The 27142-nt window shown below is 37.3% G+C and overlaps 2 protein-coding genes across 3 annotated transcripts; one reads left to right on the plus strand and one right to left on the minus strand.

Annotated features, from left to right (window-relative positions):
• The first annotated feature begins 2 nt into the window (after positions 1-2).
• On the plus strand, positions 3-6479 carry LOC132126544 (inositol polyphosphate 1-phosphatase-like). The gene is made up of 6 exons (XM_059537837.1): positions 3-183; positions 978-1190; positions 1287-1347; positions 2785-2985; positions 3811-3985; positions 5858-6479. The coding sequence occupies exons 1-6, from the start codon at positions 181-183 to the stop codon at positions 6357-6359; spliced, it is 1155 nt and encodes a 384-aa protein (XP_059393820.1). The 5' UTR covers positions 3-180; the 3' UTR covers positions 6360-6479.
• Positions 6480-10602: 4123 nt separating this feature from the next.
• LOC132126472 (dnaJ homolog subfamily C member 14-like) lies at positions 10603-26834 on the minus strand. Of its 2 annotated transcripts, none has more exons than XM_059537729.1 (8): positions 26771-26834; positions 24226-25543; positions 21835-21933; positions 21638-21744; positions 21271-21390; positions 21006-21166; positions 20807-20909; positions 10603-11401 (listed from the first exon to the last, which is right to left on the minus strand). In XM_059537729.1, exons 2-8 carry the CDS (start codon positions 25327-25329, stop codon positions 11098-11100), a joined length of 1998 nt encoding a protein of 665 aa, XP_059393712.1. In that variant the 5' UTR covers positions 25330-25543; positions 26771-26834; the 3' UTR covers positions 10603-11097. The 2 variants fall into 2 exon arrangements, with proteins under 2 accessions (XP_059393712.1, XP_059393710.1); XM_059537727.1 differs by having other exon boundaries at positions 26490-26814.
• Between the last annotated feature and the right edge of the window lie 308 nt (positions 26835-27142).

Genomic DNA, 27142 nt, shown 5'->3' on the forward strand with positions numbered 1-27142 from the left:
AAATGCTCTCATTTCCGAGGCGTTTCCATTACTTAAACATCTCCGTTAAAATACGCTGGCGTCACGCAGCAGAGATGAATAGTGTTTGCGCTTTTAGACAGAGAATCAGTACAGAACTGTGACTTACAGGAAGCGCTCAACTCCAACTCAAGGACACCTAACCACTACAGATTTATTTCAATGGTATGAGCAGTAATTATCATGTCTTGCCTTTGCTTGTTGGGTCTGTCTTCTAATAAGGAAAGCATTCGATTCTGTTCATAGATGTGGGCAGTGTGTGTCTCTCTCTCTCTCTCTGTGTGTGTGTGTTTCTGTCTGTAGCTGTGCTTCATGCATAAATGTTTATGTATTTTGTCTCTGTGTGTCTGCGTGTCTTTTGGACCTTTGGTGTCAGAGATGATGTGAACTTTGTTACATTCAACATGCAAGTTGTATAATTCTTAGCAAAATAAATAATCAAAATATAATTTTAAGTAAACATTATACCTCTGTAATTTTACTGTGTAGAGGACGTCCACTGATGTAAATTTGTTTGTCAATTTGCATATATTTGCACCATTCACTGTATCCGAGTCCAAAGTTGAACAAGCAGCATGCATTTGTACATTGATACAAATATACTAATTATTTCCAAATTCACATAACATATGTTTTCAGGTTATGACTTGTATCAAAAGCTTTTTGTTTTATATCACTATGATACTCAAGACTATAATGTGTTTATGTAGAGACTTTCATTAAAAAGCTGTGGTTTGCAGAAAGATCTAATTTTATTTTTCTTCTGGCATTCATCATGGTGCTTTGATATTAAAGTTTGTGTCCCACTTAGTTAATGAGTCTTTTTTTCAGGTTACTAATATTTTTACTTGACCTGTTTAGTTCCTAAGTGTGCTGAAATGTTACTGACATACTTTAAAACTGTACCATTGCCTATCCAATATATTGAATCAAGCTTATTTATTATATGTGATTCACAGGCCTCAGGTATGGCAGAGTTGCTACAGTTGCTCCTGAGCGTGGCAGAAAAAGCTGCCAATGTGGCACGGGTCTGTCGACAGGAAGCACTGCTTTTTGAACTTTTGGTACAAGAAAAGACTGGAGCTGACAAAAACAAGAAATTTGTCCAGGACTTTAAGACGCTTGCTGATGTGTTGATACAGGAAATGATTCGCCATGATGTTTGTGCCCAGGTTCTTAAATATAAAGCTTTCACTAAAATCACAATTAATTTTAGTCAAGTTTCTGTTGTCGTCTTGATGGCTAAAAATTCCATTCTTGCTTTATAGTTTCCTGAATTGACTGGATTTATTCAAGGAGAGGAGTCAAACAAGTTTGAGAATGGACTTGGTAAGTTACCCCTAGAACAGCTTTGATTCTGTGCTGCATTTGATAGGATTTCATATGTAATTATATTCAAATTTTCACCACTTTTGTGGAACTCGTTATTTGACTTTCAACCACACTGAAATATGGAAAGCTGTAGATCATCTGACAACATAAATACATGTTTCTTTGCATGGCAAATGTTGGTTTTGATGAATACATGGAAAAGTAAAATCAGATAAAATTAAGTTAATGTTAAAACAGTTTAAAGTGTAAAGCATATTCAGATAATTTTACTATAGTTAAAGTATGTTATGTTGAGCTGTGCTGTCCTTGAAGCAGTGGTGTAAGAAACTCTGATTTTGTTTTAGAGAACATAGGATGGTCCAAGTACAGAGCCCTGTGGGACTCTCTATTAGGATGCAAGATATAGAAAATAAATATTTTGCAACTGCACTGACAGACCGAGTTTACATTTAATTAAATGTAATGGCTTTCTGATCTCAGAGGTTTTTAAGGGATTGCTCACTACATGACCACAGCACTTGATGGGTCCAATTATTAATTAGCATAGGCAGTCTAAAAGTAAAGAATAGAGATGCACTTCAAAGTTTATAGCAGCGGTGGGTGATTGTGTGAAATTAAACAGACAGATCTAGATGAAACACAATGAGAGCAGTAAAGATGCTGTCAGTTTGGGTTTAAGCAGTTTTTATCCTGGGTTGAGGGGGTGAATATGTCATTATTTGAATTGGGGTTATGCAAACAATTTTAAAATGAGATGGGATAAAGTCAGTGGTTAGGTTGTGGCTATGGTATCTGGTAGGCAAATGGTTGCATGATTATAATAAATTGCCAAGTCGTAGCCACCATCGTGGAGTATTTTATGATTATATTGGAGGAGCTGAGAAATACTTGGCATGAGATTGAAATGCTTGTGTTTGTTTTGAGGTGTTCAGGAGATGTCCGGGAGTAATGTGTAATTAAGGTTTTTTTCCAATGTTTTTCATACCTGCAAACCCATTGAATTTGCTAAAATTTGTTCTTCTGACATTGAAATAGGCTGTTCATGTGATTCATGTAAATCCAAGGTTTTATTTGGGAGATGGTTATACAAATCCTAATCTGAAGAGAACTGACTGTCTTCAGATAAGTTTAGATGACATTTTCTTTTCATCTTACCCCTTTACAATGCCCAATAAAGAAAAAATATAAGCAAAGCCTTGCTTTGTGTACAGGGTTAACCACAGTACATACTTTTTAGGCGCAAATGTGTGGTTTATCATTCCATACATTTTCAGAATATTTTTTTCAGTCTGGAGTTTGCAGGTATGCTTTTGCTTCTCATATTATTTATGCATCTCTGAGGGACATGAACACTCAAAATTAGAGCTAGGCAATGTATTAATCAAATAAAAAACACCATTTGCCTGGAGCTGATTGTGACTGTATTTCTTTCAGGGGAGAGTATCACTGTGACATTATGCGCTCAGGAAGAGGACACAACTGCTCTGTTGGCTAAAGTTCTGGATGGTGATCAAAACGCAGCGTCCCTCCTGACCAAGGTGATCCACCAGGACCTTCAGATTAAAGACGAGACGGCTGAATCTCTGCAGCTGTCAATCAGCCCAGCCGATGTGGGCATCTGGATTGATCCCATCGGTAATGTATTTGTTTTTTTTGTCCATCTTTTTACTTTGCTAATTTATTTACTTTTACATCTTATACATTCAGCAGACTTAAAAAAAAAAAATCAAAATAAAGAGCATCCTTCGTAGAGCCAACATTTCATAGTTCACAGTACCAGGTTTATTGTATACTAGGTTACTAAACAAATATACAAGGTGAGTGTCATTTGTAAGATGTTCAGTTCAAAAATGAGATTAATTTGTACCCAAACTGGTATTGTTGCATTTTTTGTTTTGTTTAAATTTAGCTCTAAGATCAGACAAAAAAAAAGTATTTTTTTTTAATAGGCATGGAAATATCGTGACTCGACTAAAAGACCCATCATTACATCCCGCACAAATCCTTATGAAATATATTGGCTAATTTGATTGTGTTCTCAGCAGCATTCAATTCAGCACCGATAACGTAAAGTGTACAGGGTCAATGTGGGCTTATTCATTAAACACACATTAAGATGTACAGCGTATAACCAACAACATTACATTTTATATTTATTCCACATTCAGTACTTAACTAAATGGCATAATGATTAAATAAACCAAAGAATTGATGGTAGAGGAAGTATTTGCTGATATATCTGATGTTGTACTTATTAAGTGAACAGTAGTTGCAGAACCAGTTATTCTTCATGTGAAAACTATGTGGAAAGATCTAAGTGAAGCCGGAGCTGTGAAACCTGTAACTGGAAGATTTGTTGTTTCCGGTCAATGAACAAACCAACCAGTAATGCTTATGAGACTTATTTTTCCTGGTGTGAATTACTCCGGTTGTGTATTTTTGGCTATTTTCTTTTGATAGATGGAACAAGTCAGTACATTGAAGGGAAAGAGGAAGAAGAGCCGGATGTAGGCTTTTGTCCATTCGGTCTTCCATGTGCTCTGGTTCTGATTGGGGTTTACTTGCGGTCCACTGGCCAGCCGGTCATGGGTGTCATAAACCAGCCATTCAACCGCAAAGACTCCACGGGTAAAGGGTAAGAGTGCTGCTGTAGCAGTCTTTCAAAAGACAATACTCAAATTACATACAGCTTATTTTCTGTGATAATTCAAAAGCCTTTGGAAAAATCCTTTTGGCTTTTTGTAGAGGGAACCAGTGTGACGCTAACAGACGAAGGGCCTACAAAGTGATGTCATAGTTCCACCACTTTACAGGGAAAAAACGAGAAGAATAACAACTTGCCGTAAACGCTCAAACTGTTTGCTCTACAAACCAGTGTGTTCATAGCTAAGATAATACGTTAAAATAATATGGTAAGACACACCAATATTCAATATTAAGCAGTACAGCTAAAATTAACTGGACGAGTTACATGGATGAGACTGGAATCCAGACCCATTAAATTGACAAATGGCCGTGCCTGGTTTTCTTAAGAATTAGGTGGATTGAGCCGTACGGCTTCTGCCTTTCATAAGAAATAGGAGTTAACTGTTTTTTTTATATCTATAGTCTTTGTTTAGCTTTGCATGCAATATCTGTTTTTGCCTGAAGTGCCCGACTCCACCCCAGTAGTTGATAATTGCCTGTCAAGGCACCATCTCGCCCTGTTTCTGCATCAGCAACTTAAATGTAGTGAAGTATTTTTTTACAAGTATTTTTAACTAGTTAAAATGCGAAAATGAAGTCATTCTTAACACCAAGAGGCATGGAGTCTGTTATGCATGCTTTTGATCTCTTTCTCCACTGGCTCCCAGGTAAATATCTTAAAAAGGTTTGCATGGACTGGCTCCTTCATGTATATCTGGGGGGTATTCCAGAAAGCAGGTTATGTGACATACCCGGGTATGTTTAAGAGTAAGTAAATGGATAACCTCAACTTTCGGTTCCAAAAACGGAGGTAATTTTCAGGTTATGTTAGTTGTCATAGCAACTCACTCTCTGAACATAACCTGCTCCGGAGCAGGTTATGTTCCAGGATTAGTTCACTTCAGCGAGCCTTCAGTGGGCGTGGCAGATACCGCACAACATTATATAATATTAGAATATGTAATATAGCCTATTATATATATATATATATATATATATATATGTATGTATGTATGTTAATGAGGAAGCGCTAATATAAGTAATAAATAAGGTAATATATTATTCTAATATGATTATTTCTTTTATTGACATATATAAGAGTTATCTGTAAATTATGTATTAAGAGGCATGTATAAATTATAAAACACTATGACAAGGTAATGTTTAACTTATATTTATATATTTTATTTATTATATGTTATATCTCACTGCATGGAGTGGCATTTTTCTATAATGTCTAATTTCTAAATCAAAATACATATCTGATATGACTTAATGTATAATTAGCATAAAACAAACAATATAATTCACATTCTCAAGTATTAAAGATTAAATGGAAAAAAATAAAAATGATTGCACAGCCATCAATTAGGTGGCGATATGCTCTAAGCATGTTAACAACTAATTAACAAAAGAAGAAGAAAGAAACAGCATGGCACGCTTTTTCTTAGCGTCCGTTTCTATAGTGACTCGTCGATTCGTCGCTCTGTTGAGAATGTCTTGAGTCTTAACCAGGAACATACTCTGAGTTGAATTAACTTACTCCCGGACGAGTTTTTGGAACCACATACCTCGAGTAAGTAAGGTTTGGGGTTAATCAACCGAGAGTTCAGGTATAGTTCACGGTAAGTTTTGTACATCACTTTGGCCAACAGCTGTTGTTCTTAAATTTGCTTTATAAATAAATGCCACCTCTAATGTTCCTGAAGACCCTGAATGAGAAGAATGCACAGTTCAAACAGTGAGAGATTGAATCTCTCCTGACCTGTTGCTTATGTAAGTCACTGCATTTCTTAATGTCCTCATGTTGTGGTGATTGTAGGTGGAAAGGCCAGCATCTCTGGGGTGTTTCGTATGGAGATGTGAACGTTTGCTCCTTCAAGCATCGCAGGCCGTCGTGTCCACGAAAGAAAGAAGATTTGTCTGTGCTGCTGAGCTCCAGTGAGAGGCCGGCTGTGAAGGATGCTCTAGCAGCCATTCCCAGCGTCTCACTGATGTACGCGTCCGGTGCGGGATACAAGATCCTGTGTGTGGTCCAGGGTCTGGTGGATGTGTATGTGCTCTCCGAGGGCAGCACGTTCAGGTGGGACTCGTGCGCTCCTCATGCACTTCTGCGGGCGCTGGGCGGAGGCATCGCGGACCTGAGTGAGTGTATTCATGCCCACGTCAACGGAAACAGGGGACACACAGCTGAACTGACCTACCATCAACCGCACACCGAAAGTCAAGGTGTGGACAGATGGGCGAACCGAGGAGGAATAATCGCATATTTGGACTCCAGCATAATTGATAAAGTTGTGGCGGCAATTGCTGGAAAGATATGATAAAAATATTATGATACTGAAATGCAAGAGTTTAGTGTATGCAAGTGTTTGCTTGTATTTTTTATGCATAATCCTATGTCGTTTTTATGTTAAGATTTAATGGCATAATCAAATATTAATTTAAGGCTGTAGCTTTTCAGGAGAAAATATATATTATAATGCTTATCTACAATATATATATATATATATATGTATATATATGTATGTTTTATTTTTTGAAAGAAGCTGGTTATATTTTCAAGACAAATTTTTTTTTTGCCTTATTCTCCTTGTAACGTTGTGTAAATGTTACAGATAAAATCATGTTTGACAGTTTCTGATGGTCACCTGAAATAAAAGAAAAAACAGACACTAAACTTCTCAGGGTTTCATAATATCAAGATTATCATGTATAACACATGGACAATCAGGCCCTTTTATGATGTTTTTATTTTACTTGATTCCTTTTCCCCTTTATATTTTGCTCTAACAATGGCAAAAACATATTGAGAGAATGAGTCTCTCACAGGAAAGACATTTGACTGGTTTGAGTTGTACCTTTCAGTCTCATTCTGAACATTCAAGGACATTTATTAATCTTTCAAACCTAAAACATTCTGCATTAACTTTTAAGGCACTGACTATATTTACATTTATTGCAAAATATTTCAGTAAATACTGTAATAAAACAATTGGGAATTTTAGATTCTTCAGCTGTTAAAATACAGTACGGATCAAGTTTTTTTTTTTAAGATGTTTCAAATGGTTGAGAAATAAGTCTATTATATGCAAGGTTGTATTTGATCAACTATTTTTGTTTTTAATTTTACACCTTACAGTATAATGTGTTCTTGGCTGCTCATGTATTATTTGTACTCAATTACTTATCAAATTTGAAAAGAATTTCTGTGGCTTAATATAATTGTAACATGTTTTATTATTATTATGTTTTGATGATGAATAGAAAGTTCAAAAGAATCTTAGAATATGTTGTAACTTTATAAATGTCCTCACTGTCACTTTTGAATTTAATGCCTCCTTGCTGAATAAAAGCATTTCTTTCTTTATTAAAAACAGTACAACTGTTTCCAACAATATTAATGTTTCTTCAGCAACAAGGATTATGTGACACTGAAGAAGAGTAAGGATGCTGAAAATCCAACTTTGACATCACAAAAATACATTTGAAAAATATAAAATTATTTTAAACTGTAATGACATTTCTTAATATTACTGCGTAATATTAACAGTAATGAAACCCTAACAACTCTTAATAATTAACTTTTGACCGGTGGACCGTTGTTGTTCATCATAATCTGTAACAGTCATCATTTGAAATATTAAATAATGGAGTCTTTCATTTGAAAACTATTTGCTGTGATGGAAAAACTTTGAGAGCTAAGGGGCTGATGGGGAAAGTGTGTTAAAGAGCACAGACATGACCACGGATGCCCTTTTATGTGCAAAAGCGGTTTAAAAAGATCCTGATTTCATTCCCTCTTGGCTTCATGTCAGTGCCAGCGTGCTAATGACTAGAAAAGGATCCAAAGGGTCACTTCACACTGTACACATACAGGTCATGTGTCTCGAGTGAATTTATAGAAAACACTGGATACTTTTTACAAAAACAAAACATCTTTGGATAAGGGGCATAGTTCACTTTAAGAACATTGGTGTATTGTGTTCATTGAATTTTCTTTATTTGGTCTTAAAAAGTCTTACATTTACCTTCTTTAAACCATGAGCTACCGTGGACAAGAAGGCATTAAATAGTGTGTGTGTGTGTGTGTGTGTGTGTATGTGTGTATAGATAGACACACAAAGCAAAACAGTGCTGACAAACAAAACAAGTTAATATTATCTTAATCTTTTCTTGTTATAGTCACTAAGTGTTGCACAATGGAAGCACAAATCATACGGCTTCAATCAACGATAAGCTAATTTTGGCAAAACAAATATTACCCTTAAGAAGGTTTATTTTGAAATCTTGAGCAGAATCAAAAAATGTGAGCTGCATATGACCTTTAACGACTTTTGCACTGTCCTGCACATTCCTTTCAACTTCTAACTGAACACATTTCATTATTTCTGAGCAGCTGCTGCAGTGTCTACTGGAGTTAAAGGCACAGAAGTTACACTTGTACATGTTGAAGAGCACAGCATTTGAAGAAATCAGCTTTAATATAGGAGTGTTGGGATGAGAGGCAACAACATAAAACATGGAAAAAGTGTCCTGCACATTATCACCATTATAATGATTGTCTGAATCTAGAGAGTGATCTAGAACACTTAGATCACTCTCTACAACACATCTGTCTGAAATAAACCTTCATGTAACCCCTAATACATTTGTGTCGATGCAGCACCTCAACCAGACTGTTAAAACTCTCAAGTACAGTGAATGTAATGAAGACCCATTACGATTTCTTGAAATGGCGAGTGGAATATTGTCACATATATAATGAAATTTACAAATGCATTCGTTAAACAATAAAAGCAACATATGAGCTACTCATTTTTGTTGATGCTTTGACGCCAGTTGATTTAAAGTGATCAATTATTTTGTTCAAAAGGTCAGTAACACCTGCAATAATAAACTGTCTGCTTTATTTCTATTATACCACTTCAATTATCAGCTGTGAACAGCAATTAAATAACACTTGCCATTGACAACAAAATGCTTCTGCTGTAAAGAAAAACACAATTTTAGAATAGTCTGACAATGAGACTGAAGTTAAACATTTACAAAACTTGAGTTTATCCTAAAGATTCAGTAACAATGAATTAATGGAAAGAACCATTGAGCTGGGGTCAACTATAGATACAGCATGGCCAGTCATTTTTAGCCTTTGATAAAATTTCACAGTTAAACGTGCTGCCAATTTATCATGCACAGTTTTAAACCGTTAAACCATTTATATTTATGCTTCTTCCATCTGAAACCACTTCAGTTAGAGTCGCAGGCTGAAAGATCACTGACAAACAGCAAAACAACAAATGGATTTTAATTCTGGAGTCTCTTTAAATGTTTTCCTTCTTGAATTTCTGTTGTGAAACAAGCGTCTTTTTATCAGGAGATTTAAGTCAAACTGAACAGAAAGTTCCGGAAACTGAACACATGAAACTGAACACGCATGTATTAGTACGGTTTTATGATGTCCGGCTGTACAGAGGGAAAACAGTCTCGTGTCTTAAAGTATACTGTGTCTACAATGATGTCAAGAGCCAAAAACATCAGGTTGATGTTTGAATCTGTTGGCCTGGAATAATGGCTCCAGTGGATGAATGAAGCAACGGTCTTTTAAAATGATTCCTGAGTGTTAAAAAAGTGGTCAGAAGTGACAAGAGGACTTCCTCTTAAAAGGAGGCTCTGGGATTTTCACATCAAAACCCATTTATAGACTTCTATGCAAATCTATGCATCTAATACACGATTACATTTGTGCTTTAACTCAAAATTTTATTTTTTTACAATTTCTTTCCCTCACTCTAAAATACAATGCACACTGAAGCCTTTTTGAGCTCTAGAGATGCACTACATGAACAAAAACGTAAACCAGGTAGAGCATTTGATGTGAAAAATCTTCTGAAGCTCCATTCAGATCAGTTTGGGAATATTAAGCCATTTTGTGTATTTTTTATTTTTTTTGTACAATAAAATGTTTGTACATATCTGAAGTAATTCTCTCCTAAAAAAGTGATTTTAACAACAAAAGAAATAATGAACTGCTTGAGTAACTGGTAAAATGCTTTCTCTGGATTGCATGAGCTCTATACGATAATCCCAGCAACATTGGGAAATTTCAGCTATGTCCTTTACCTGTTCTCTTACTATTAGCAGACGAAGAAAGAGTCATCCCTGAGGTCTGTGTGGCCTTATACATTAATCCTTATGTGTTACAAAACATTCAGCCACATTGTGAAGATTTTCCATCAGATTCACCTTTTCAAGCCTGATAAAACCAGAAACATCACCCGAAAAACAAAAATGGCATTATTACCCTCGTGTAGTCTCAAACCCTGCCCATTTTCTCTTGTAATGAAATTTAAGAATCTCATGCGGTTCATAATTACCACATCTGTCAATCAAAAAAAAAAAAAAAGTTTTATCCACTGTTGATGCTCCTCTCCACTGAAACCTCGGCCAAATTTAATAGCCAAGCTGGAGAAGAACATAATCAGTGAATTGCTAAATTTGGGCCTTTGGTTGTCGCACAAAGCTATCGGATGTCTTCAGAAGACTTGACAAGTTCAAGTCACATGGTCTACTTTTATGATGTTGGGAAATTTCTATACTTCTGTTGTAATAAAAAAAAAAGCTGCAATAAGCAAGAATAAAAGGCATAAATGTTTGGAACAACATGTGGGTGAGTAAATAATGACAATTTTTAAAGTTGGGTCAACTGTTCTTCAGATACACCAGAAAATCTACTCATGATTCATGAGTCCTTCTGTTTCTGGAAAGAACGTGATTTCAAATGCTTGAATGTAGGTTAATTTGTGTAAAAAAAAATAAATAAAAGAGATAAAAACAAAAAAGGACTTCAAACTTGATCTTCCTGCATCCATCTTTGCTTGCCCCTCTATGAAATTTAATGTTGCCTTGTCATTCTGTATCAGGAAGCTTCAAAGCACCAACACTGATGTTGAACACAATGCTCAACAGAGGTCAAAAGACTTTGTCCTCATTTAGATGGCCAAGTATCAAGTCAAAACACGGCAACAGACAGCCATCCATCTCTGCACAACATTGCATTCCTCAGCGCTGGAATGGCTTGCGAACTTTCTTGCGCCGCCGTGGGGGCTTTCCTCCATCAGTCCATTGTTCGCTGGGTTCGCCCCGTTGGGCCCCTGGACTAAAGAACCCTGTGTGTGGAGAAGATCCCGAAAACGTTGTTGAAGTCCCTCTAGCTGCTCCGGAGGAATGAGGCGGCGGGTTTCCTGTTGGGAAGAATCCTCCATTAGCAGACATGTCACTGGGAGCTCCACCCTGGAAGAAGCGGTTGAAGAAGTCCTGCAGGTCTGCAGGTGAGCCTCCACCTGCTGCGTGATCTGGGGGGGATCTGGAGGACACAGTTTAACATCAGGACCGTCATTACAGTAACACACAGGTCGTTAATTAGGAGCCAAGCACCTCGTGTTTTTGTTAGTTGTTGTCTTCTACTCTTGAGTCCACAGAACTCCATGTGAGAAAGTTTTGAAATATGGCCGCAGACAGAAGACAGTCCGAACATGTGGTCTCTACCTCTATTATTAAGAGCTTTTTCATATCTCATGCTGTTTTTGTACAAGCTGTTATCAAAGTTGATGCCAATCTGGATCTGAAGCTGTGTTTCTGAAATGTTTTGATGTACTGACACCAAACTGAAGTACTGATGTGAACTCTACATCTATATTTTAAGCCCAAGTACAGACCCCATTTTTTACATTGATAAATGGCAAAAAAACAAACAAAAAAAGTCAATGTTACAAATGTAGGCAACAAATACCACTCACATTATGAGATAAATTAAAAAAACATTTGCATATTAAAAATATTTCCAGTCTGGGTACTGAATGTGTTCATGATCTTTATTTAAATACTTTCATTTCAACCCACATATTATGTTTAAAATTAGCTTCAACTTTTTTTGATTTTTTGTCATGACTACTTGAATACAAAAAATACAACTGTTCGTTGTTAGTTCGTGTTACCTCAAATATGAAATATTATTAACACATACAATTTTAGTTTGATTTTATTATTGTATTAGTAATAGAATAATAAAATATAATAGAATAATAACAGCAGTGAAATTCACAAATGTTTACAGAACAAGAGGGAACCCAGTGTGTCTGTAGCTTTTCTGTTCTTTGTTTTCTGTTTTATCATGTGATAGAAAGTCTAAGGTCTTAAGCCAAAGGGATAACTCATCTAATCTGCAGCCTATTACGCATCAAACTAAGATAGTTTTAAAGACACAAAGCACTGCCATTAAGTTAGCATTTTTATACATTCGCTCAATAAAAAATAAATCATTTTTAATCAAAGACTTAAAATCCAGATTGTTTGTGCTTATGTTTCTAAATGAAACCTGGCTAGAAGACAGCTGCAATGCAACAGTCCTCAATGAAGCAGCCCCTCTTAACTTCACTTTCATGAGTGTCTGCAGGACTGTTAGGAGAGGTGGAGGTGTAGCTGCTCTATTTAAAGATGTCTATCAATGCAAGCAAGTGTCATTTGGTCAGTACTTGTCTTTTGAATATCTAGGGCAGTGGTTTTCAACCTGTGGTCCTAGTGGGTCGCGGTGGTATTGCAAGTGGGCCGCCAATTACTATTAAAAGAAATAATAATACTGTTAATATATGTAAAAAAGCTTAAGTCATAACATAATAACATCATTCCATATATATAATTAAATAACAAAAAAATCCACTATTCGAGCTCGCTGATTGGTTTAAGAATAAACCACTAATTTATCTTAGATATTTTTGCTACGGAACAACAAATTCAAACGTGCATAAATGGCTGCCAACAGGCTCGACATAAACGGCTGTGTCAACGTGTTCCCTCCTGACTGCTCCACTGACTGTCTACCCGCTGCCGATCTTGGACTGGATCTGGTTTTCTCGTTTTGCCGGGCGGTGCCAGTCCAAGATATTTTCTGTTCATTGTCCATTCTAGGGCTGTGTGATTAATCGAAATCGTCATAAAATCACAATTTGAGCGTCGCGATTTCTAAATCGCTTTATAGCACGATTTTCCGCGGCACTGACAGAACAGGTTCACACACTGTCTGTGATGCGCCTTTTTTTCGAGCCCATGTTGATGGATCAGAGCTTTCACACTGCACGCGGTAAATGGCTAGAAATAAAAATGTGCGAAAATAATTAATATCTAACACATGAGCATAGAGAGAATTGTGAGTGCACAGGACACAGTTTAAGTGAGAGGAGACATGTTTTAAGTGCGCGTACTCTCTCTGGGCAAGCACGTCTGGTTTTATGACAAAGCAAAGGAAATCTGCGTGCGAACAGAGAGATTTGCGCTCGTGCATTATTTGAATGTTCTTTCGCGTTACAATAACGTGCTCTCGCTGCTGCTTCTGCACCGCATATACATACTGTATACACACTGCAAACGGAGTACATGTGAACCTGTATAATGTATAACAAATCTATTTCAACACCTGAGCCACCGCTACAATTAATGAGCTCTATGAAGAATGCATGGCAAAAAAGAAAAAAAAAGTCCCTGGACACGGGATTTATTTATATTTTTTTGCCACAAGTCTATAAATTTTGTTACACCTTTACTATAGTGATAATTTTGACTTATGTCTGTTCTAGAGACATTACAACTTTTTGATAAAGCTTTAATTGGTTTTCTTTTAGAAATACGTTTCAAATTCATCCTGAATGCATTTATGACTGTAGCCTAAAACATATCAGTGTGTGTCAAAATCGTGATTAAAATAGAAATCGCAAAATTGATCAAAGAAATCGCGATAGCACAGCCCTAGTTCATTCAATAAATACAGTTAACAATCGTGCTTCTAAGTACGATTATTAATCGTTACGATTATCTAAGTTATTAACCCACAATAGTGGGGTCAGTTAATTTTTTTTTTGCAGTGGGCCACGTAAGCATATGTGTTTGGTTGTGTGGGCCGCGAGTTGAAAAAGGTTGGGAACCACTGATCTAGGGATTGTGCTGAAAGGTGCTCCACGCATTCCGTTTATTATTATTTACAGGTCTCCAAAATACTCTCTGGCCTTTTTTTTTTTGGAAGAGTTTACAGAAATTATGTCAATGATTTACTCAGAGTTTGACGGTTTTGCTATTGCAGGGGGTTTTAATATTCACATACAGAAAACAAGACTACAAACTAATTTAACTGTTTTAAACACTTTTGACCTGATTCAGCATGTTCATAAACCTACACATAATAAAGGACATACGCTAGATTTAATCATTAGTAGATGCCTAAACATTTCATCGATTGTTATTAAGGACTTAAGGACTGTGTCTGTTCCCCGAACTAGAAAATACAAAAAAGTCCAAACCAAGTTAAGATTAACAATTTGAGGTTCAACAAATATAAAACAGATGCAATATGGATATACAAACGATAAAGCTTGGCTTATTGAATATCAGATCCTTTTCTACGAAAACACTTTTTGTAAATAATATGATCACTGATCATAATATAGATGTGCTCTGTTTGACAGAAACCTGGCTAAAACCTGATGATTACATTATTTTAAATGAGTCCACCTCCCAAGATTACTGTTATAAACATGAGCCACGTCTAAAAGGCAAAGGGGGAGGTGTTGCTTCAATTTATAACAACGTTTTCAGGATTTCTCAGAGGCAGGCTTCAAGTATAACTCGTTTGAAGTAATGGTGCTTCATATAACATTATTCAGAGAACCAAATGTTAATGATAAATCCCTTGTTATGTTTGTACTGGCTACTGTATACAAACCACCAGAGCACCATACAGATTTTATTAAAGGGACACTTCACCCATTTGCATTTAGCTTTGTATTGTTAGAAACCCAGTCATACATTATAATGATCATGGATTTTCCCTTTATTTTTCCCTGAGATGGGAGAAATAAGGATTTAAGTGTTTTACTTCCTGCTTATTGTGACGTAAAAATCGTCATTTTGCGTCATAATAAGCAGGAAGTCAAAATTCATTGAAAAGTGTAGAGACTACAGAGACTAGCTTATTATTATTCCAGGGGGTGGGACCCACTCACCCTACAGGCCTATTACAGATCAGTGGGTGGGACTAAACTTACAGAAACGAAAATGAAAATCCGCCATCTTGTTTGGAAGCTATGTAGCTAAGCTAACAAGCGCTTATGGAGTCAGATTTACGAGAATGGCTGGAGGAACAACTCATGATACGGAAGAAGAGGATTTTCTGTTGCTCGATGTTCGTGGCTATCTATACGAGCCACAATATAGCGCAGAGCAGCTGAGGCTGATGGAGGAACAGGAGGCGGCGGCTGCAGCCGAGGCCGGAGACCTGCCTGTCGCGTCCGAGGAGCCCGGGCGTGCTCGAGCTGGTGCGGACTGGTGGTGGCTGTGCTCTCGTTGTGCGCCTACGGACACAGAGCTCGAGTCCGTCTGCTGCAAGAATTTGAAAGATGCCAATTTCTCCTCGAAGAAATGTCTGAGGCAGACAAGGACATGGATGTTTGCGTTGTGAACCATCCTAGTTTCGCCCCGCATATGGACAGAGGCGTCCTGGAGACATACTTCAGAATTCCGAATGTAAACTGGAAACGCCAGCCGAAGCCTGCACAAATGGACGTCTAACTGTTTCAATTTTATTTATTATTCATTTCGTGAAATGTACACAATTTCTTCAAGCATTATTATCACGAAATGATTCCCGGTTAATAAGTTACGTAACGTCAACTGTAAACTGTTTGTGCAGTACCTTTTTTAATGCACAAAAAGCTTACTGTGGCATTGTTTACTACTGTGGCACGTAAATACCATACATCGCTAACTGTGTACTCAATGTCTTGTAGACAATATCGCCTAACAGCCTAACAGCGGTGTTCTGGATTAGTGGGAGTGGCTTGTGGAGCTGTGCAAATGTGTTGCATTGTGGGAGTTGTGGTTTTACATACAAATGAGCCCTAAAGTTACTTTCTGTAATAACTCGGTCAAAAAGGCACCAAATTCGAAAGTTTTAATAGATTTCGACTACATATATGACCCACTTTCAATGAAGATCAATGTTCCCACGGGTGAAATGCTCCTTTAAAGAGATTGGTGATTTTACATCCGAGTTAGTTCTGGCTGCAGATAAAGTTTTAATAGTTGCTGATTTTAATATCCATGTTGATAATGAAAAAGATGCATTGGGATCAGCATTTATAGACATTCTGAACTCTATTGGGGTTAGACAACACGTTTCAGGACCTACTCATTGTCGAAATCATACTCTAGATTTAATACGGTCACATGGAATTGATGTTGATAGTGTTGAAATTATGCAGCCAAGTGATGATATCTCAAATCATTATTTAGTTTTGTGCAAACTTCATGTAACAAGAAGTAGAATTTACAATTTTGGCTATAAGTATGGTAGAACCATCACTTCTACCACAAAAGACTGCTTTTTAAGTTATCTTCCTGATGTATCCAAATTCCTTAGCATATCCAAAACCTCAGAACAACTTGATGATGTAACAGAAACTATGGACTCTCTCTTTTCTAGCACTTTAAATACAGTTGCTCCTTTACGCTTAAGGAAGGTTAAGGAAAACAGTTTGACACCATGGTATAATGAGCATACTCGCACCCTAAAGAGAGCAGCCCGAAAAATGGAGCGCAGCTGGAGGAAAACAAAACTAGAGGTATTTCGTATTGCTTGGCGGGAAAGTAACCTATCCTACAGAAAAGCATTAAAAACTGCTAGATCCGATTACTTTTCTTCTCTTTTAGAAGAAAACAAACATAACCCCAGGTATTTATTCAATACAGTGGCTAAATTAACGGAAAATAAAGCCTCAAGTGTTGACATTTCCCAACACCACAGCAGTAATGACTTTACGAACTACTTTACTTCTAAAATCGATACTATTAGAGATAAAATTGTAACCATTCAGCCGTCAGCTTCAGTATCGCATCACACAGTGCACTATAGACCCCCTGAGGAACAATTCCACTCATTCTCTACTATAGGAGAGGAAGAATTGTATAAACTTGTTAAATCATCTAAACCAACAACATATATGTTAGACCCTATACCATCTAAGCTCCTAAAAGAGGTGCTTCCAGAAGTCATAGATCCTCTTCTATTATAAATTCCTCATTGTTATTAGGATATGTCCCCAAAACCTTCAAACTGGCTGTTATTAAGCCTCTCATCTAAAAACCACAACTTGACCCCAAAGAACTAGTTAATTATAGACCAATCTCGAATCTCCCTTTTCTGTCCAAGATACTAGAAAAGGTGGTATCCTCACAATTATATTACTTCTTATAGAAAAATGGTATATGTGAGGATTTCCAGTCAGGATTTAGACCGTATCATAGTACTGAGACTGCTCTCCTTAGAGTTACAAATGATCTGCTCTTATCATCTGATCGTGGGTGTATCTCTCTATTAGTTTTATTGGATCTTAGTGCTGCGTTTGACACAATTGACCACAACATTCTTTTGCATAGACTTCAATACTTTGTTGGCATTAATGGGAAGTGCATTAGCATGGTTTAAATCATACTTATATGACCGCCATCAGTTCGTAGCAGTGAATGAAGATGTATCATATCGATCACAAGTGCAGTATGGAGTACCTCAAGGCTCAGTACTAGGGCCGCTACTCTTCACGCTTTATATGTTACCCTTGGGAGATCTAATCAGGAAACATGGTGTTAGCTTTCACTGTTATGCTGATGATACTCAGCTCTATATTTCTTCGCGGCCCGGTGAAACACACCAATTTGAAAAACTAATGGAATGCACAGTCGATATAAAAAACTGGATGACGAGTAATTTTTTACTGCTAAATTCTGAAAAAAAGAGGTGTTAATTATAGGACCTAAAAACTCTGCTTGTAATAACCTAGATCACTGTCTAAGACTTGATGGTTGCTCTGTCAATTCTTCGTCATCAGTTAGGAACCTAGGTGTGCTATTTGATCGCAATCTTTCCTTAGAAAGCCACGTTTCTAGCATTTGTAAAACTGCATTTTTCCATCTCAAAAATATATCTAAATTACGGCCTATGCTCTCAATGTCAAATGCAGAAATGTTAATCCATGCATTTATGACCTCAAGATTAGATTATTGTAATGCTTTATTGGGTGGTTGTTCTGCATGCTTAGTATACAAACTACAGCTAGTCCAAAATGCAGCAGCAAGAGTTCTTACTAGAACCAGGAAGTATGACCATATTAGCCCAGTCCTGTCAACACTGCACTGGCTCCCTATCTAACATCGTATAGATTTTAAAATATTGCTTATTCCTTATAATGCCCTGAATGGTTTAACACCTCAGTATTTGAATGAGCTCCTTTTACATTATAATCCTCTACGTCCGCTACATTCTCAAAACTCAGGCAATTTGATAATACCTAGAATATCCTATTTGGCGCCTAAACTCTGGAATAACCTACCTAACATTGTTTGGGAGGCAGACACACTCTTGCAGTTTAAATCTAGATTAAAGACCCATCTCTTTAACCTGGCTTACACATAACATACTAATATGCTTTTAATATCCAAATCCGTTAAAGGATTTTTAGGCTGCATTAATTAGGTAAACCGGAACCGGGAACACTTCCCATAACACCCTATGTACAGTCGTGGCCAAAAGTTTTGAGAATTACATAAATATTGGAAATTGGAAAGGTTGCTGCTAAAGTTTTTATAATAGCTATTTGCATATACTCCAGAATGTTATGAAGAGTGATCAGATGAATTGCATAGTCCTTCTTTGCCATGAAAATGAACTTAATCCCAAAAAAACCTTTCCACTGCATTTCATTGCGGTCATTAAAGGACCTGCTGAGATCATTTCAGTAATCGTCTTGTTAACTCAGGTGAGAATGTTGACGAGCACAAGGCTGGAGATCATTATGTCAGGCTGATTGGGTTAGAATGGCAGACTTGACATGTTAAAAGGAGGGTGATGCTTGAAATCATTGTTCTTCCATTGTTAACCATGGTGACCTGCAAAGAAACGCGTGCAGCCATCATTGCGTTGCATAAAAATGGCTTCACAGGCAAGGATATTGTGGCTACTAAGATTGCACCTAAATCAACAATTTATAGGATCATCAAGAACTTCAAGGAAAGAGGTTCAATTCTTGTAAAGAAGGCTTCAGGGCGTCCAAGAAAGCCCAGCAAGCGCCAGGATCGTCTCCTAAAGAGGATTCAGCTGCGGGATCGGAGTGCCACCAGTGCAGAGCTTGCTCAGGAATGGCAGCAGGCAGGTGTGAGCGCATCTGCACTCACAGTGAGGCGAAGACTTTTGGAAGATGGCCTGGTGTCAAGAAGGGCAGCAAAGAAGCCACTTCTCTCCAAAAAAAACATCAGGGACAGATTGATCTTCTGCAGAAAGTATAGTGAATGGACTGCTGAGGACTGGGGCAAAGTCATATTCTCCGATGAAGCCCCTTTCCGATTGTTTGGGGCATCTGGAAAAAGGCTTGTCCGGTGAAGAAAAGGTGAACGCTACCATCAGTCCTGTGTCATGCCAACAGTAAAGCATCCTGACACCATTCATGTGTGGGGTTGCTTCTCATCCAAGGGAGTGGAGCACACTCACAATTCTGCCCAAAAACACAGCCATGAATAAAGAATGGTACCAAAACACCCTCCAACAGCAACCTCTTCCAACAATCCAACAACAGTTTGGTGAAGAACAATGCATTTTCCAGCACGATGGAGCACCGTGCCATAAGGCAAAAGTGATAACTAAGTGGCTCGGGGACCAGAATGTTGAAATTTTGGGTCCATGGCCTGGAAACTCCCCAGATCTTAATCCCAACACTGCAAATACTGACTCTTTGCATAAATGTCATGTAATTGTCGATTAAAAGCCTTTGAAACGTATGAAGTGCTTGTAATTATATTTCACAGAAACAACTGAAACAAAGATCTAAAAGCAGTTTAGCAGCAAACTTTTTGAAAACGAATATTTATGTAATTCTCAAAACTTTTGGCCACGACTGTACTTGGTACATCATTCGAAGAATGGCATCTACACTAATATTTGTCTGTTTCTCTCTTATTCCAAGGTCACCGTAGCCCCCAGATCTAGTCTGTATCCAGATCAGAAGGTCACTGCAGTCACCCAGATCCAGTACGTATCCAGACCAGATGGTGGATCAGCACCTAGAAAGGACCTCTACTGCCCTGAAAGACAGCGGAGACCAGGACAACTAGAGCCCCAGATACAGATCCCCTGTAAAGACCTTGTCTCAGAGGAGCACCAGGACAAGACCACAGGAAACAGATGATTCTTCTGCTCTTTTTGCTACGGTTGAGAGACTGACCTCTGGCCTCTGAATAACTTTTCGTTTTAACGTTTTCCTTTTAAAATGCATAACTTTTGCTACGATTATGCCTATTGTTTACACTACTCAAACCGCTCAAAGTATGTAGACGCGTCTGCCATCTAAACAATAGGGAATCTACCTATGCATATCTATATGGTTGTACATGCATTAATGGTCATGTGACATGCATTTTTGGTCGTGCAGTGTAAATGGAGATGGTTTCTGAAACTCCAGTGTAGACAAGGATCGTTTTCATTTCAAAACAATAACCCACCAGTGTAAACAGGGCCTTAGTCTGATGATACACAGGGCAACTTTTTTTGAGCAATGTTGCTTGGGCACTTTCTTACTGAGAATGGGTAACAAATTTCTATCTGGATACTTTAGATTAGTTTTGAACCTTGCTCAAAAAGTTGCCCTGTGTATCATCAGCCCTAGGAAAGAGCGGTTACCTGTGGCGGCTGGTTCCGCTGCTACCTTTAGAGCCAAAAGAGATGTGATATGGCACACGATGTGTGTCTGGAGAGATGCTTATACGCTGACAGCCTGCCCACTCTGTGTGAACATAGAGATGTGTCTCAAGGATCTGAACATATGCATACAACATATGAACACAGCAACGATCCAAGAGTGGGAATGCAAATTAACTACCAGTGATGTCAAAGACTTTGCCATTCATGAAGGCGAAGTATGTGATGCGCAGTCCCAGCATACTGGATTCAGCCCACAGGTCTCCCTCCTCTGCGCTGTGCCACCTACTACATTCAGCACAGAATCGGGCCTCACCGAGCTCGCGGTCCATCTCGAAGCGCCTGTGGAAGAGACCATGCTCAGATGAATGTAGAAACACAGCATATTACACAGGACAAGATCTGTATGAAATGACAAGAATGAAACGATGATCAGTAATACGCACTTGTGCTTGCCCTCACATTTAGTGCACATCATTGTGTTCATGGCTTCTTTCAGGTCATCCTGCAGTTTGGTCAGCAACTCATTCATGGACTTTGAAAGCTCTGTAGCTGCCATACGCTTCCTGCAGACACAGAAGCCAAATATAAAAGACTTTCATCTTTCTAAAAATTCTTGTAATATTGAGTAATATTAAGTTCAGCAAGAAATGCAATACAACAGATATTCCCATGATACAAAGTGTTTTTTTTTTTATAACTATTTCACGTTTTCCACATCAACTTTCAATGTGTGTGGAAAGTTGTTTTTGTTTTTTTTTAAGATTAAATGATAATATAGCAATCTACATGTCCTTATCTAACAGCACTCACAATTCATACTCTCGCCGAGTCTCTGGGTTACTGACGATGTCCCACGCTGCTCTCAACACCTTGAAAGCCTCGCCAGCACCTGGGTGCTTGTTTTTGTCTGGATGGACCTGAACACAAAAAATACATTAAACCTGGACAAATCAGCCCAATCCAGAACTTATCCCATGTTTCAGAGGAATGATCTGACGTGATCTCACCTGCACTGCCAGCTGTCTATAAGCTCTCTTGAGCTCCGATTCAGTGGCATGAATATCCACTCCAAGAACATTAAATGGGTCCAACTCTTCTTCAGGGATCTGTACCACAGCAAGAGTTGATTACAGAGTTAAGGTGCACCTCAGTTTCCAGGATTCATTACCTGTCTTTATACAACTACATTATCCAAAATCACTAAGCAACACATTAATATTTCAACATTTGAAAGGTCTTACTGAATGAATACAGGCTTGCACTTTAAAGTTGTAAAATGGATTTTATAAAAGTTCAGACTCCTGTGATGTCATGCAAGAACAACTAAAATTGGCAACTAGACAGGTAGTTTTGTAGCTACCTCTACATATTTCTGCTTGATATGTCAGTTTTTGAAATATGATGCCAACCTTTAGATTGCTTTGTTCACACAGAAGTGAGTAATATAATGCTTAAGCATATCGACAACAACAAGCAGCGTCAGTCTAAAATGATGTGAATGTCAGTTGCTTGATAAGTAATTGTGTAAGTGGTATAAAGCACAATCAGTAAGTCAATCTTTAATCATAAAGTAAACCTTCACATGGATCACAAAACTGACTGTATATTATCCATTATTAATCGGATGAAACTTAGTCACAATGAAAAGGAAGTAAGGAAAGTAATGTACAACCAAGTGTAACAAAATACTGAAAAAGAAAAATGTTGCTAACACTTACTTTACCGAAACCCTTTGTGTATAATGCATTACAGTTATTCACATTGTACTGCATTATATCATTTCATAAATAATTGTAACCAAAGTTAAAATGCATTATAATATTTGTAGATTTCTTGTTCTACTGAAAACTGTCTGCTTATGTTTAAATGCATTATATTTTGTAAAGGTGCAATGAACTTAAATAATAACAATATAACTGTTGTTACAATTATTTAGGATCACACAACATATACATATATACACACATATATATACATACACACACACACACACACACACACACACACACACACACACAAGTGGTCAAAAGTTTGGGATCAGTAAGACTTGTAATGTTTTTAACATAATTGTAACCAAAAATGTATTTATATTTTAAAGATTGACTTACTTTAAAATATAATTTATTTCTGTGATGCAAAGCTGAATTTCCATCTGTCATTACTCCAGTCTAAAGTGTCACATGATCCTTCAGAAATCAATTTAATATGCTGATTTATTATTAGAATGATCAATGTTGGCAACAGTTGTGCTGCCAAATATTATTTTGGAAACTGTGATACTTTTTTCAGGCTTCTTTGATGATTAAAACGTTAAAAAGAACAGCATTTATTCAAAATATAAGTCTTTTCTAACAATATAAATCTTTGCCATCACTTCTTAACAATTTAACATCCTTGCTGAATAAAAGTTTTAATTTCTTAAAAAAAGAAAAAAAAAGAAAGAAAGAATAAAATTGTACTGACCCCAAACTTTTGAACTGAAGTGTAATATTAACTTCATAACTGTTGATTATTCCCTTGAAATTATAATTGTGATTATTAATTACGAATATCACAATTTACATTTAATGATGTTTATACCATTGTTTGATACAACTGCATGCTGTATTTTGAAAATAAACAAGCTGAAAACACTAACTGAAAAACGTTGTGCTTTTCTATTGTATTATTATTATATAATCTTATTAATATTAATATTATTACTATTACTAAGGCTCAAATGTCAACTATAACATTATATTAGTTTATTTTTATAATTTAAAGAAGTAATAATATGAATGGTATTATAATGTAAGAATCCTGGAAAAAGTATCACAGGTTCCAAAAAAAAAAATTAAGCAGCACAACAGTTTCGAACACTGATAATAAATCAGCATATTAGAATAATTTCTAAAGTCTGAAGACTGAAGTAATGATGCTGAAAAAACAGCTTTGCATCACTGGAATAAATTAGATTTGAATGTATATTAAAATAGAAAAACCTTATTTTACATCATAATAATATTTCACAATATTACATTGTTGTCATGTATTTTCTATCAAATAAATGCAGCCTTGATGAGCATAAGAAACTCCTGTAAAAAAAAACATAAAAAATCGTTCTGATCCCAAACTTTTGACCAGTAGTGTATACACACACACACATATATATAAGTACATCAAATATTTTATACACGAGTGTGTATAAATTAAGTTAAATATATACTAAGAAAGTCGTAAGTTTTGCTGCAATCGAGTTATCAGGACATAAGATCATTCAGATCAGAATACAGTTTTCTCCCAAATCCATGTACAATCATTCATTTTCAAAGACATCAATATATAGTTCCGATTTAAAATAACTTCTATATTATCGGACATGTCTGCTTCTTTCTCAGTGAACATACACACATCAGTACCTTTGCTAGAGCCAGCAGTCTCTGCAGCTCTTCACCAGGTTGCCACTTGTCTGCCCCCCTGTTGGGAGACTCTGGATTCGAGTTTTCACTCATGACACCTTTTTTAAAGAAACGCTCATGAATCCTTTTGGTCAGGTCTGACACTTTCCTCCAAACCCTGCTGCTCTGAAGGGCAAGCCACCATTTCCTGCCTCTCTCTCCAGCCAGCCTTCCCACAATACACCTCAACGTCTGAGAGCCAGCGCTTAGTGCAGCACAAACTAATATCCAACAAAAGAGTAGAGCAGGTCGAGCCCAACGAGCAGACCTGCCGATGCTTTCTATTACAGCTACACTTGAACACCAGCTCCAGTCCAGGATTTGCCTCAAATCTTGTGTCATGCCTGGAATATCTGTCACTTTGGAAAGCATGTGTGCTCCAAAGTGGTATAGTGCAAGTGCAGATGATTCAACAGCAACCCCACAGCGGTGGGTCAAAGAGATGATGAGCTCCACGATAATATGGATGCAGGACATGCACCAGGGGCTAACCACATCAGCCAGGAAATCCCGACACACCACGAACAGCTGGATCCCCATTTTCCTTCGTACGCGGCTGTGATTGTGCAGATGGTGGTTTCGTCGCTTCACCTGCTTGTGTCTGCTGGGCCCAGAGGACGCAAGGAAGGATTTATGAGACATGGAAGATGGAGACGTCCACGATGGCATTTGATCGCAAGGCCCCTGCCCTGATCCACTCTTTTTGGACTTTCCTTTCCTTCCCGTTCCAGCATTGCGGGATCTAGACTCCCCACTGCCTCTAAACTCACCCTCCAATTCCATTTTTCCTCCTCTTTCACGTTTCTCCTTGTCCTTCTCGGAAAACCCATCTTGCAGCTGATCATCATTCAGATCTTCAGTTTTGGCATTCTGCTCTTCATTCTCGTCTACTTCCAAATCAAAGTCTTCATCAGGGAATTCATAATCAAAATCATCAAGCGCCTCATGTTCACATTCGGGTGCTTGCGTTGATAACACATGGCTGTCATTTCCATAAGACGGACCGGTCAGAGAAACAATGGGCGGCTCCACTGTGTCCCATTGTACAGCCATGTCTTCTTCCATATTGCTCAAATATCCAAAGGGTCACTCCCTCATGCTTAAAAGAGTCATGAGGAGATCCATCTTGAGCTTCAGGGTGGCAGCAAACTTAGACATGCATGCACTGTATTAAACAACAATCTCATATTTACAAAAGAAACACTATATGGGGTCTTCAGCGAGTCCAGCATGGCAGAAGATAAGAGACATTTCCAAATCACGGCGGCATTCTGAACCCCTGCAAATGAGAAGAAGAAACTTTAGTAATATACAACAAATAGTTAATCTGAACCTAATCCTTATATCCTATGTATCCTATATATATATATATATGTATATGTTTCAAATTGTACACTACCAAAAATAATTTTTATAAACGTTTCATATACTATTTACAAGGACAAACACAAACATCAACACACCTATAGAATAAAAAAAGAAAAATAGAAAATGAATCCCATTTCCACCAGTGACTTTTTTTAATGATAACATACAAACTTTTCAACAAAGACCTACCGTCCAGATTGTGATTGAAGCACTGATAGATGTTTCTGTAGACACCACAAGTGATTTTTAATTGTTCTGAAGTGGAACTAATCTGATATTCATTTAGAGATGTAATACACTCTATATAGTACTGTTTTTACCCCACAATCAAAAAGTGTTAATCAATAGTTTTATATAGCACCATTGTGGTTCAAGAACATCACTTGCAAGGCATCACGATGAGCATGTTGTTCACAGAGCAGTTCCCAAACTCATTTTTTAAATACTTTTTGATTCTTGAAGACATTTTGTAATATCATACAGAGAAAATTCAATGGGAGGTACTTCATTTACAGTTGCTTTCTAGATTGAGCTAACCAATATAGTGGGGTTTTTTTTGTTGTTGTTTTTTTACACCTATACAAATACACATGAACCTACTGGCTGGTATGTTTTTACAACCAAACAATGCATTTACAATTTGTTGAATTACTAAATTCTTGTTTATATGATTTAAAGATGTAATGTATCAGTATGATGAGGAAGACCTTTCACTGTTAGTGTCAGCAAGTTAGCTGACCTACATGTCAAGTCCCACAGTTAAGATTTCTGAGCAATAAAATATCACACCAATGAGGGAAGTTCCAGAGGATGAAAAATAAACATGCTAACATCACAAACACATGTCTGTAACTTACTGAACACTCAGTCCTGATAAAGTGCATGAGCATCGACTCTTCAAATGCTGCTCACTGAGGTTTTACAGACGGCGCTCGTTGCTGTAAATGTTACTGTTTAATACTCTTTATATTTATTTAATCTCTTGCTTTACGATGCTGTTTTGCATTAGCAGGCATGCTAACAGAAGAGCTCCCACAGCGAGCGTTGCTGCTTTACTACTCTGAAAGAACAGAGTCCAGATAGGACAGTTTCTCTCGGGTGTAAGATGAGTTTGAAGCAGCTCAGTCTGTCTTCTCACCTATCTTTAGCTGCTTTCACTGTCCTTCTCCCTTCTTGTTCACTTCCGAGTACAGCACAAGTGCTGAGACGTCACTTCCGTTTAAGTAACCCTTTCCTGCCTTCTGTTAACTGGATGGGCAGGAATAGGCAGGGATGCGTCACGATCTGTTTTTATACAGTCTATGGTCACGATACTTGATTTCTTTCAACTGTCTAAATATTTAGCTTTTATTTTTCACAATAGGTCATAAATACAAGTGCATTTGTTACAGTTACAGTTCAAACACTCATCCACAATGCATTAATGTAGCCTAAAACCAACTCTTACAGCAAGTGTTAAAATGGCTTAAAAAGCCATTTTACATCAGTATTTTATTTTAGCGCCTCATTT

Source organism: Carassius carassius, chromosome 44, assembly GCF_963082965.1.
Source record: "Carassius carassius chromosome 44, fCarCar2.1, whole genome shotgun sequence".
NCBI lineage: Eukaryota > Metazoa > Chordata > Actinopteri > Cypriniformes > Cyprinidae > Carassius > Carassius carassius.

What these genes read in the sequence shown, in the direction of transcription:
- LOC132126544 (XM_059537837.1), top strand. An exon ending in GCCATGATGTTTGTGCCCAG is followed by an intron (nt 1,191 to 1,286) that starts GTTCTTAAATAT and finishes CTTGCTTTATAG; the next exon opens with TTTCCTGAATTGACTGGATT. An exon ending in CATCTGGATTGATCCCATCG is followed by an intron (nt 2,986 to 3,810) that starts GTAATGTATTTG and finishes TTCTTTTGATAG; the next exon opens with ATGGAACAAGTCAGTACATT.
- LOC132126472 (XM_059537729.1), bottom strand. Translation starts at nt 25,329, where the DNA reads ATGGAAGAAGACATGGCTGTACAATGGGACACAGTGGAGCCGCCCATT. An exon ending in GACTGCTGGCTCTAGCAAAG is followed by an intron (nt 21,934 to 24,225) that starts GTACTGATGTGT and finishes GCTGTGGTACAG; the next exon opens with ATCCCTGAAGAAGAGTTGGA. An exon ending in CAAAGTCTTTGACATCACTG is followed by an intron (nt 20,910 to 21,005) that starts GTAGTTAATTTG and finishes ATGTTCACACAG; the next exon opens with AGTGGGCAGGCTGTCAGCGT.